Source organism: Lutjanus erythropterus, chromosome 24, assembly GCF_056507025.1.
Source record: "Lutjanus erythropterus isolate fLutEry1 chromosome 24, fLutEry1.hap2, whole genome shotgun sequence".
Lineage (NCBI taxonomy): Eukaryota > Metazoa > Chordata > Actinopteri > Lutjaniformes > Lutjanidae > Lutjanus > Lutjanus erythropterus.
Genome location: NC_139340.1, coordinates 12,572,339 through 12,585,969, shown reverse-complemented (window position 1 = coordinate 12,585,969; position 13,631 = coordinate 12,572,339). Strand labels below are relative to the sequence as shown.

The 13,631-nt window shown below is 40.4% G+C and overlaps 1 protein-coding gene across 1 annotated transcript in view; it reads left to right on the top strand.

Moving 5' to 3' along the window:
• Window positions 1-13,631, top strand: part of LOC146304807 (gamma-aminobutyric acid receptor subunit gamma-3-like) — a 144,147-nt gene that overhangs the window by 31,042 nt on the left and 99,474 nt on the right. Inside the window, exon 3 of the mRNA XM_084713805.1 lies at window positions 7,457-7,524. Coding sequence (XP_084569931.1) covers window positions 7,457-7,524 — 68 coding nt within the window. The remainder of the gene's footprint in view (window positions 1-7,456; window positions 7,525-13,631) is intronic.

Here is a 13,631-nt window from a genome sequence, read left to right as displayed (position 1 = left end):
CATGTTCTATATTGTATAAAGGATGTAATGCAGTAAAGTAAAGTAGAACTAGGTGTTGTGTTTTATAATGAAATCTGTGCTAGAGTATTAGCAGTGGTGGAAAGACTACCACAAATCTGTACTCAAGTACAAGTACTGCCACATTACAGAAATATTACTCAAGTAAATGTGTGTTTAATGCATTATCAGTATCAGTCAAAAGGGTTTCTGTTTACCAAAATCTGCAGTCTGTTCTGCTCAGTGGTCACACACACCTCTGTGTATTGACACACCGGTGCCTGCTGCAGCACTTCGGGGTGTTTTTCCATCCGTATCTCATGGTTTTCATTTCATTTGCGATCAGATGGCCTTATTGGCTATAAAACTGCAAATGAAACATTTGGAAATTAAACCAAATTATTCTCAATTGTCAAATAAATAAATATTAAAAGTAACTTCCACCCCTGAGTATTAGTTGGAGCTTGTTAGATAAGAATAGTTGTAGTGTTTTTCCTTTAGTGTGTCAAAAAAAAAGAAATTTTTTAAGAGACTGCAGTAACAGCTTGTGATCCAGTCACAGTGTAGCCATTCACTCAGAATCTATGCAGCACATTTACAGTTTATATCTTTCCAGTTACATGAAACCGTGACTGACAAGCCATGCTCACCACTGGTAGACTGTAGTTATAGCAGGAACAGCTTTTCCATGCAAACCCTGCAGACCGAAGGCAGTGTGAGCTGCAGGGCTTTTACACATACTAACAAGGGAACGGAGAGGTCATGCATGACATGATGTGTGATTACTGTGGATGACATTGGCTGCACCAGTGCAGCAGAGTATGGGGTGATGGATTACAGTGTGTGTGCAGACTACACTCCTGTGGATCCATAAGTGACTTGAACTATGTGAACCACACTGTAAGTTAAAATGATAACTGAGCAGAAGCTTGAATTGTGGAATAATCCAAATGAACTGTTTACAGAAAACAATCTGACAAGGAGTCTGGCTTAAAAAAAAAGCATCAACATGTGGAGAAATATTTATTCCAAGCAAAGAAAGAAGTTATTTACACGGCATACAAAATAAACTAATATGCAGAAGTATTTATGCCAAAAAATGAATGGGCCTTTAAACAATTTTCCAAACTTTAATAGGAAAAGGAATACGGTAGAGCCCTACAAATCAGAAAGCACTAACTACAGAGGCAGTTAAGTTGATAAAAAACTTTTCAGGCTGGCCAGCAAACTGTGGAACAGTTAGAAAGGTCACAGTGCCAGTGTTGTTTAGGCTAATTATAAAGCATTGTCATAGAAGCCACATAATACTTAGAAATATGCCAGCCTCTGCACTCTGCTTTTGGACAGAGAAAGTGAGGCAAAAACGTGTTCTTTCAGCATCCTTATCCATTTAAACTAGTTTGTTTTAGAAAATAAACTATCTTTAGATTATTTACAGTCAAATATTTTTTAAGGCTGAAAGGAACAGTATGGAGTATTTTTTAAAAAATCCCTCCAAATCATCACTTATGACCCATCAGAAGTGTGTGGTGGTGGCTGTATCTGCACAAACCTTACCCTCTGTCTGTATTTTCTTATATGTTTTGCTGTCCTATGCTTCAACATGTTTAAATCCCAGAAATGTGGAGCATCAATGCCCCATCGTTCTGTGCAAATACATTTTATACAGAATTGCGAGGCGCAATAATGGCACAACAGTCCTCCCTTGAGCAGGCCGTGTTAAATTCGCCTATGACTGCGCTTTCAAGAAATAGCTCAAAATGTAAGTGTGCTGTTCATGGCAGGCTGAAGTGAAAGTTTCAGAAGTTAAAACAACTGACAATACAATCCGCAGTTTAAATTCACTTTTGAATTTTGGGTCAGCCTCGAATAGCCTGTGTGCAGTTGTTCTTTTTAGTTCTCTATCACTGCAAATTTTAAATGCTGTGTTCACAGAAACTGTGCCTTTCTGTGGCCTATTTTTGGTGCACGGTAAAGCTGACGCCAAAAAGTCAAATTATTTTTTGACCACGTTAGAGTTACAGTTAGAGTGGTTCCAAGAATATTTCAAGTACACTGTGCCTTTGTCTCTCATGGAGTCACCTGAGGCAAATAGCTTGAAGGCCTAACATACTGTAGATGACTTTTAGTTAACAGGATTTGATTAATTTTTTTTACAGCACATTTATTTTGAAAGTAAGACTGTGGATGTGAGGCTAACCCCTCGGGAACACATCTGACAGCCCTCTGAGGCCAGCCTTGCTCCCAGTACAGTGCTCCTTGGACTTGAACATATGGGAGTTGAATGGTCAGCTGGGATGTGTACGTACGTCTGTGTACATGTGTGTGCGCCTGTTTGCTGGCGCTGACAATGCGTAATGCATTTGTCATGCCAGCCAGGCCAAGCAGGCATAAAAGCCCTTTCTTCTTAATCGAGGCCCACAGGGTAATGTGGTAATACAGATGGGGCCTGTCATGCTTTTCTGAAAAGCAAGATGAGGAGGAGGAGGAGGAGGATGAGCAACATGAAGAGGAGGAAGAAGGATTCATCTTGCCTCTGTGGATCATAGTTTCTTTATTAGATGTGCAAAATTGAGTTGATAGATAGACATATAGGTAGATATGTACGTAGGTGTTTGAGTTTCTTCCCATATTGATTAGATGTTGGATTTCTTTCCACTTTTTTTCTCTTTGAGAGATGAAAGAGAGAGAAACAAGTTCTCAGACAGAAGTAGAAAAAGGAATAAACAGTACAGACGAAGGGAAATATGTCCTGAATATTCTCTTTTACAGCGGCGTCATCATTACCTATGCACCATCCCACATGAATCTGCCATGCGTTATTTGGACATATGTCAGGTCGGCTCAGCTTTTGTGGCGGTTGTGTTTCAAAGACTCACACTCACTTCCAGAGGGGGAGAGAATAAAAGATTGAAGAGAGGCTGGGAACACTGGACCGTAGTTACTTCACCCTGGTAAATAGATCTAAATGAAATTAACTAAATGCTGTGATTGCTGTGACTCAGTCAGCCAAGCTGACTAATGTCTGTGTAAAACATGTCTTATAAGATTCACAGTGTCATCGTCTACCTTGATTACGCACTGTGGTGTAAATTAAGGACAATTCCCTTCAGGTTGTCCCAGTTTCCAAATGCTGCAGACCTGCTAAGCTGTAACAGATCAGCTTTCTTTCATTTTCACTGTAAATGGGTCTCACAGGAGGGACAGTGGTTCTCGCTGTCACCTCAGGTGTTTCTGCCCCATAATCCAAAGACATGCATGAGGGGGGGTTCCCCAGTGCCTGGTTACCCTGAATGAACAATGAATGCATCTTATGTGGCTCTCTATAATTTGGACATTGTGATTATGTATTGTCCTGTGTCCCGTCATTGCCAGATTTCTCCAAATGGACAATAAAGATTTGATTCTGAGCCTGAACTTGGGCCTGATGCCCAGCAATGGTGGCAGACTGTACTCAAAAGAAGGTTAGAGATGCTACGCTATGACCAGAAGGATGCCAGCAGGAAACCCTGTTGTGACTTGAAAATGATTAAATGCAGAAATCAACATAAATTCTCTGGGTGTAACAGTGGTGTGGGGTTAAAATGGGGTCACCACAGAGACTGAGGTAGCGGCGCATCCTGCTTGATAGAGCGCTCAAACAGTGTTGGCAGATGGGAAGCCGGTGAGAGATCATGATTTGTTGCTGCATTATTGACCTAGCTAACTCAGTACCACAAAGATGCTAACAACTGCAGAAAGAGGTAGTGGGAACTCTGTGAATTAAGGGCTCAGTTCAATTAAACTAGAGTTGGTGATTGTTGGAACAGTGGCGAGTTTCATTTGTTTCTGTCAAGTTTGAAGTGTGTTTTGATGCTAACACAAGGTGGTCTTAGTTCAGTGAAAGAGAAACTTGAATTCAGAAGTTGTATAGTCAGGCGCACACCTGCGAGGCCTGTTTCTGTTTTCTTTTGCCTCTCATTTCAGTGGTAACATTTAAGTTATGTCTTGAGATACCAGACAATCAGACATCTCCCCGGTCATCTGGAGATTTCTAAATGACAGGTAGTTGCTTGAATGGTGGCGAGTACCAGTGTGGCTTTGAGTTTTTGACTGTAGTCTTCTGCTCTCCAAGCTATCTTAACCAAGAGACACTGACTCGTAACTGGTACAGATCACAGAGAAGATGTCTGTAGGCAGAGTGCGAGCTTGAATTGTGGTCTAAGAACTAATTTCAGAAGTGCATCTGCATTGTTGTCCCTCATTGTCCAGTTGGTGGAGCAGAACATGCTGTTGGAATTGAATCAACGCCTCCCAGCAGGCCTCCACTAACCAAAACTGTTTGCATCAGTAGCCCTGCACAGCAGGTCCCCGGGGACATCACACGCAGATGTGCACACATAAATACACCCGCGTGCACTCCAGTTCTGCCATTCATATCAACATCACAGAACATACAAAATTACATGACTGTGAAGACGTTGATAATTTAACAATATAGAACATCTTCAATGTCAGTGAACCATAAAAAACAATTGAAATGAATGTAATGTGGTTCATGGATTCATTAAGTAGCTCTTTCCCCAAGACGTGGCGACTTAAAATGATTGGATTACATGAACTGCCATATGTTTAGTGCATTTAATTGTCTGTAGAGAACTAACTAGTAACACTCATAGATTCCAATTAAAGTCTATTCCTCCTGCAACTACAGTGAAGTTTTCTTTGTGTTTATATCTTGTTATCAACCTGTGCTTCTGCTGGAAAGATATCTGTTGGCATGTTTGTTCTTTCTCTGCATCAACCCGCTTCATATTCATTCTGGCGCCAGCGTTCATACCTGGAAGGTGCTCTGTAAGACAACAGACTTGTTGGATAGCGAGCAGCTGGACTGAGCCAGGTCAGGGGTTAAGCACACTGCTCAAAGGCAACTTTTCTTCAGGGAAGAAGGAGTATAAACATGCAAATCTGAATAGAACTTTGTGGGCTTTTAAATTGTTGTGCAATTTAGAGCCACATTGAGGCTTTGCTTATATCCAATAGGGGCAAGGTGCACTATAGAAACCATAGTAATTTAATTGTACAGTGCAAAGAAGGAAGTGAAAGGAAGATAGGGCTGCTGATTCCAGACAGGTCCGACCTGCTGGTCACAGTCCTGCAAAATGATACAAACCAATTATAACACTATCTCACAGAGGTAGACGTACAAGAGCTCTCGAACGTGCACTGTGCTTAACCTCATAACGCCTGTTGTAAACCAAAACAGCTCCACCTGCATTTAAACTATTGTCTGAAAGAGGCTCTGCAGTTGTTGTTTTCACTCTAAAGGGAGGACATTGTGTCTGTGTGTAGGCACGATGTGTATGTGTGTCATCACAGAAGTGAATAGCTGCACTTGCTGCACTACAGTGTCCTGTGGTGTTAATCATGATATTCACTATCTGGACCCATTAAAGGATAGTTTCACATTTTTTCAATTCTGCCCTAAAAATGATAAATGTAAATACAGTTATTTTTTTCAACCATCTGTTATATTTGAATTATGGGATCACTTCACAGCCAATAGGAACAGGAGGAACGATTAGAGGATCCAGGGGCTTTTCCAATGTACATATGGACTTGATTATTTTATTGACATACACTTGAGGTAATGTGAGTCTTTGATTTAATGGTATTCACTGGGACAAACTGCCCCAGGATGTTAACATAGCAAATGTTAGCATTCTAGCATTGTCATTTTGTGCATATAAGCATGCTGACATGTTGACATTTAGCTCAAAGGACTGCTCTGCCTTCGTACGGCCTGTTAGCATGGCTGTAGTGTATTTTTTTCTGGATTAATAATTATAATAGATAATGTAACTTATTAATGGATTTTTTTTGTCTTGAAACTTGATAATAAGTGAGATGTGAGACTGTACCAGTGGCTTGCATTTAGCATGCTGTCAAAGACAAGTGTCTGCCAGGTTTTTCTGTGTCAGTTGTAGCAGAATAACAGCTTCTCTAAATTTTCTGCACGGTCCCTTGTGGTGATATAATCTGATGACTTAAAGTGCACCTGGTCACTGATCCTTCCATCCCTGTGTAGCCTTACTGATGAGCTATTTTTGTTTTTTTTTACCAAAGACTGAGAGGCTACAGAAATGCTAACAGCTTTGTGAGGCTGCACAGAGGCAGAGGTGATGACAACATGCTGATGTTAAGCAGAAACAATGTTTACCATGGTCACTATCTTAGTTTAGTGTGTTTGCATGCTAACATTTTAATTTGCTGTAACATAAAATGCAGCTGACTCTGATGGGAATATCATTTGGTCGTAAACCAAATTATTGCATGTCTTCTTTCTTGTCAAAACCTCATACTTAGATTACTCATAATGCAACGCTGTATGCAGTGGGGTACCAGTGCACTGAAACCCCTGATGCACTTGATCATGTTTTGTCCACTGGCACTCTGGAGGACATTTTACCGCATAAGAAGGGGAACCTAGAGGCCACTTTACCACGTTTTCTCCTTTAGAGCACACTTTATCGTGTTGTCTTGGACACTTGGCCATTCTTGAGGGCACTTCATTACATTTTATCTACTGGAAAGGCACCCTAGTGGGCACTTTATCACAATCTCTTTGACACTGGGCGACTCTAAAGAGCCACTATTATTTATCTATTATTTATTTATCTGATCTGGGGGGCAGGCAATTACCCAGCTTAATTTTAACATGTACAAACATTATCTGTGTTTTTAGAACTTCACTTTGAAATAGCCATCTGAAGAGAGGCTTTTTAACTTTTTCCCAGAACAGCGCCATGGACCTTTCTTCCCTTTTTTTTTTTTTAACCCATAATAGTTTTTGAGATATTTCAGTGGTGGGCCGACCATCACACTGACTTTGCCATCTGTAGAGTCATACTACCTACCAGGCTTGAGTCTATCTGCTTGTCTGTGTGTGGGTGTGTTTCTTAGAGATGTAGATGAGGTAGTGAGAAAAGTCTTTTTCCTGTTTTACAGTAACAAAACAAACCAAAAAACATTTTCTCAGTGGCAGCGTTTAAGTCTGGTACCGCTCCACATTTGTGATGCTCCAATTTTTGCTTCCTAGAACCAAACCTGAATGTTGTTGCCAAGCAAAACTCGCCAAGATCCTACATACTGACTGGAAATGCTATTAATTGCCATGGTAACACAGTAACTGCTCCAGGAAGCACGGTGGAGCTTTTCTTGATTTCAAAAGTAAATCTCTCCTCTGTGTATGGATGGATGGCTTCGCCTTCATCAGGAAGGAAATAGACTCGTTTTACTTGTGAAGGTGACATTGAATGATGAATATCCATTGTTTTAAACTCGATTATTGGCTACAGACACACATGCAGGTTCAGTCACACATAACTGCAGGGTGAAAACACTGACAAAGGACAAATATAATAGAATGATTGCATGTATAAATCTCACACATGTCCCACCTTCCTTCTGGCTCTTGCAGTGAAACCAACAGTCATCGACGTGGGCATATATGTCAACAGCATCGGGCCTGTGTCATCCATCGATATGGTGAGTTAAAGCATTCACTATCTCCTTCTCTCCCCCAGTCACTCACTCACACACACACACACACACATACTCGTCCATTGTCCGACATTAGCATCATCATACATGAATGCTGCCATTACTCATGCTGTATTTGGAGGTCACCGCAGCTGTTTTCTGTGTTGAAGTAAGCCAGAAAAGACAGGTGTGGACGCTTCGTGCACGTCCCTTGGATCAGCTCAGATTAAGCAAATGAGTGAGTTCAGAAAACCCAGAAGCAGAGATGGGAATTCTGTGTCACTGTGCTTCAGGAGTCTTTTCACATCTCTGTACTTTACTTCAGTATTTATTTTTCTGACAACTTTATACTTTTACTCCATACTTTTGAACACAGATATCTGTACTTTCTGCCCCTTTCAGTCTTGATGCTTTAGTTTTAAAACATTTTAGTGCAATTTTAGATTATTTTTGTTTTGCATCATTGCACGCTGTCTTTGCAATGTCAGGACAAATTTCAGCCTTTCGTGATTTCATGCGGATGATTCAGTTTTTACAGAAATGACAATTTCTCGGTGTGTCAATTAGTGCTTATGAAGTAGGACAGACGTAACAAGAAAAAAAAAGACATAAGAAAAAAGCATGTTATACTAACCAGACTCTGGTTTGGGTGAAATAAATCCTTAATTCACCGTGTTAGATGTTTAAACAGTCAGGCTCTGCACGCTATTTTTCTGTCATTCCTCACCCAGCTCAGAGCACTTTGTGCGGGCTGAGAGGACGTGTACGGTGCCGCTGGATGGAGCAGCACCTGTCACTCTGCAGATCATTACATTAGCAAAATGAAATAATATCATCCCAAAAAAAATCAGCCTAAAAAATAAAAAAAAACTAGTGACGTATTCATCCAATTGTCCAACCCTAGTATCTGTACTACCAGAAGAGTAATAGAAACTCTGCAATAAAAGCTCTCCTCCATCAAGTTAGATGGCAGCGTCTCTGTGGAGGGGCTCGGGCATAACAAAGTGTTTTCTTCCGGTTTTTCTGCTTTTTGGCTTTATTTAGTAACTGGATCTTTTGCACCAGTGTGGTAATTCCCAGACCGAAGTTTGACTAGAAGGAAAAAAATGGTTTTGGAGAAACTCCCGGACATGGATCGATGCATATTTCATTATGGGAGGCCTGATCAGATGCCATAAAGAATATAAAATGCTGAAACTGAAAGCTTGATGAGCTGTAATGAGAAAATGGCTACTTTTCAGACAACTGAAAGCATAAGTAGTCTGTTGTTTGGCCTTGAATGAAGTGCGGTAGACTAAATGGAGGCAGCCTTTCATTATGTACAATGCAAAGGGCTCGATCAACCGCTGTCAATACACTCAAATGTGATATTAATTTTTCTGCTTCAGAATCCCCTCTCTAAACATCAGAAATGTATTGCTCTGCAAATATTGAATGAGCTAGACATGATAATGAAAGCCTTTTATCTCTGGACTTACCAGATTGCCAGATGTTGAGTTGTGACTGTTGCCTGGCAACATTAAATATTCCCAGATATAAAAGCAATTTGGCCTTTTTTTTTACTGTCAGCACAACCCTACAACTTTTATTATTCAAGACTACATCTACTCATTCACAATTTAATTAAATTAAAAGAATAATAGATGATTACATGGACCAGTGTTCTGCACTGAATGTCAGTCCTGTACATTATGTGCAGTGCTGTACATGTCTGTACCATTTAATGTTATTGTAATTATTACTGTTACTTGCTAAAATAATAAGAAATTGAATAGAGTTATTGTGTATTGGCAGGCAAGAAAGCAAGCACATTTATCATGTTGCTCAGATAAAGGTTTGCATGAGAGAATACATTTTAAATGAGTGTAGCTGTAAACAGCTGTCCAAATTAAAGCTATTAATTTTGTGCCTGGGCATTAGCAGAGGATATTTAGGATGTCTCCCCAAGAGGAACTGGATAAATTCAATTTGGGATGCAGTTGTTTTTGTTCTCTGGAGTCAACAGGAGATGCTCAGTCTCTTTGGAACACACTGTGAACTTTGTAGTGATGGTGTCGTTGGGTGTATTTTCCAACTTCATCATTAATCCATTAACAGAGAGGGAGAGAAACAACAAAACATCTTTTGCATCTTTTTGCATCGGTCAATTATTGGCCTTTTCCATCAAGCCACAAGCAGCCACAATATAACTTCATGCTGTGCACAAAGCACATAGCAGCAACAAGTAAGCAGTTTTCTTCTGACCTCTTCTCAATTAAAAACATCCTGTGTTTAGTCAGCTGAATGCTTTTAATGTAAAGAGAGTGAACAGTAAACAGTGGGGCTGCTGTCAGTAAAATGAAATTATGCTGAATCACATACTAATTTCCAGTAAATCCTTTGTGCTTCTGAAGGCAACCTGAATCCAGCACAGGACAGAAAATTACTATGTAGAGAGGAAACTACTGAAAGAAAATACATTTAGTTCAAGTTTCTTGTCACCTGTATAGGAACTATATGGTGACATTCATGTATTTAGGCACTCACACATAAACAGTATCAAAATGGGTTTTGATTCCTTATTAATTTTAAGGATTATAACTCCAAATTAGAAAACAGGGGGTCTGCAACCAGTGGCTGCAGGGCCACATGCAGCACGTTTGCCCCCTCCAGTGGCTCCATGTGGTTTTGGCACGAATAATATTTTTTTAAATATTGTAATTTTCATTATCATTGTTGTAGGCCTAAACTGACTCATGCATTTTCCAGTTTTAAAAATGTGTAGCCAATACATTGAATAATAGTGTCTATGGCTTTTGTCTAAATTTTGCCAGTGGCTAGTCTTAAGTTTCTTAAGTATATAATTTAAGGAACAGAATTTAATAGTTGCTACAGACAAACTTAGTAAACAAAGTAAATGTTGCAGACCCATTATAGAATACAGCAGACAATAAGTAGAAGGCAATAAGGTTTTTTAAAAAAACTGAAGACGAACATTAAATATGTTCCTAAAGATCTTGATCTTTCTTGACAAAGACGCGGTGTGTTCCATGGCTGTTGTATTGGATTGCTTTTATAAAAGGTGTTTATTTCATTCTATCCACTCCCTGTATAGTGTGATTTACACAATAAAGGGATAATGTATAGCAAGCTGGTCATTACTCCAACTGAAGCCCCTGCAGGGTGATTCAGCAAGTAAACAGGAAGCTCTTGAGGTTTATTTTACTATGATGATTACTTCCTGCAGGATCCTGCTTGTTATATGGATGCTTACAAAAGACATCAATCGACACCACAGACGAAACCCATAAAAATGCTTTTGTTACAAACTGAAGCCACTGAGAAACGTGCCTTGAAAGGCAGGACTGTCTGCACAAGCGAGCTGCAGCTTTCAGGTGGAAGGGAGCTGATCTGAAGGGAAATCAACAAAACAGATCAATGACTGAATGTGAAAGAGAGGTCAGAATTGTTGGTTCAACAAAGCTGTGTAATAATTAAGTAAAGTGCCACTGTGCATATATGGTACTTGGCAGAGGTGCAAAGCAAGGATACACGAGTTGATTCCATGCAACAACCTCAAAAAATCAAGTATGTCATTGTTTTTACATAGGTAGCATTTTCAGTAGTATGAAATAATTAACAAGTTTGTACTTTGAACTTTTTCTTGATGGATTGTCTGTAATTCAAAAGCGCCCAGGTTACAGAGCTGGCATGTTTGCACCAACACTGCTCTTTGTTGTTGCATCCAAGATTGTGACACTACAACCAAAGAGCTCTGTTGTTGTAAAATTTTAGCTGTGAAGGTGAAGCCTAGGTCAGGTTTAGCTGTTGTTTTTTGTTGATAACATTTCTTTACCTTGTGCTGGGCTCACACTGCAGGAGTTTTAAAATCGCAACTGATTTTGAAATCTGGTTGCATCACACACAAAAGGAGAAGCTTCACAGATTCTCTTACTCCTCTACCAATTCTTGGGAAGGGAGAATCTGAGGTAATCTGGCCTGAAACTCCTGCAGTGTGAGCCCAGCATTACAGGGAGAATATTTTTCTTGTTGCTCAGCCATACATACTCCTGCTGCAGCACTGAATTAAAACAAGCCACAACAGATGCATGAGGTACAACAGAAAAGTAGATGTACTTGGAATCACATGCATTGGGATAAAATGCATTCTTTAATTTCAAAGAATCCTCATTTCTAAACTGGGGTTGAGCTGTGTCAGTATGTCCTTGGTTCTCTTTATGCAGCTAGCTATGTTGTACTTTTGCACTACAGTGGGGTTGTATGAGGTAATTATTGATAGTTGGTGTTTTACCTACAGTCGATGCCAGTTGACACGCGCCCAGTTTGGAGAAGCAAAGAGGGGTACTAACATGGTACGTGAGCAATGTACTGCATCAAGTGTATGTTTACCTTGCTGTCAGACAGTGCATTAGACCAGAAACACTCAAATTCTGTGAGGTAAAATAACTGATTTCACCAGTGGAGTTTGGTTGAAAACAATATTTTGGCCTAAAGACAATTTTTTCCCATCGGAAAGGGATGTCTGGTGAGGTAAAACAGTGATAATATTCTTAATATATAGATTTTTATGGGGTTAAAATATATTTTGCAGCTGACCGTCTCCACAGCAGTGCATTTCTTAGCTTTTTACACCACGACTGTTTCTGCCTCTCCAAACTGGTGGAGTGCCGACCGCCACATGCTGCGACTATCCACTGACGATGGATAAGTACCTCATATAACCCCACTTCAAACAATCCAAACTATCCCTTTAAGTAAATTTTAAGTGGAAGAAAGTGCATCTTCTGAAATATAGGTCAACAGCACACACATAGACACACAAACACATCAGGAGTAACAGAGTTGTTGTGAATTAAAAACTCCTGCAGTAGTAGGTCATGGCTGGTCTCGGCTCGCTGTGGGAGCCCAAACTTTGTTTCAGTGGAGAATAGGGTCCCGCTGTGACATTCCAGTGATTTTCCTCCTGCGCAAGCACTGATTGGCTTCACCCTGTCAGGGCCGATGGACGCTGGTCAGTGGAACGTGAATCCCCGGCTGCCTTCGGGGCTGACTGGACTGAAATTAGTGCAGAGTCACAACTCTTTTATCTCTTTGCTCGCTGTTCTCCTCTGTGTTTCCTCCTCTTTTATCCATCTCTCTGTGGAAATGTTACGATTTCTTCAGTGTGCCTCAGCCTGGCCTTGTTTTTTGTTTTGTGTTATTTTAGCACTGTACTGCACTCTTGCTTTTTTGCTTGAGTGCAATCCATCATTTGGCCTCAGACCTCCATTTAGCCTGTTCACTCCCTCTTAACTTCGCGGGTGTGTGTCCCAGAGTGTGTCTGTGTGTGTGTGTCCCAGAGTATGTGTGTGTGTGTAACTTCCACATGAAAAACCAGGTCAAATCCCTGGGGTTTATTAGATGCATGATCCGTATTGATCACACACACACACAAACACAAACTGTCTTCACGCTGTAGTAAGCGACCAAACTTCAGGACGCTTCTCATCTGCTTTTGAACAAAACACATTATCTTTCCTCATTTGCTGCGACGGTAATGGGCACTGGCTGGGATGATGCAATGCCAAATGAAGCTGATAGTAATTTAGGACGTACTGTGATGAATGGTTGAGTGATTAAACAGCATTAGCGGCATTAAAGTCAAGTGAAAATGCCGGTGTTTTTATAGCTGGTGCTGCGAGAGTCAGATAACACAGCCGGTAACTTGACAGACAAAGATGGACGCACTTTGACATTGACACTGTGTTCTTGTCCTGCATGCTCGAGACAGTCAGTGGGCGGTGCCTCGAATTTTGAGCCTGCCCGTGTATCAACCAAGCGTAGAAATGATTAGGACCACCTGCTCTGTCCATGAAATAGACTGGTTATATGAAACCAAGAAAGCCATGATTCTCTATTAAACCTTAATGCTAAACCCACCTGAGAAATTACATGGAGGAGGCACGTGAAAAATGTTGAGCCAAGTATGACATGGAAAAGAAGGAGCTTTCTGCACACACCAGCAATTTAAAGCTGGTGGAGGAATAACCTCATTTTGCCCAAATACTGTTTAAGAAATTTGATGGAAATATGATATCTCTGTTTGTTTCATGTTTATGTGAGAAAGGTTACAA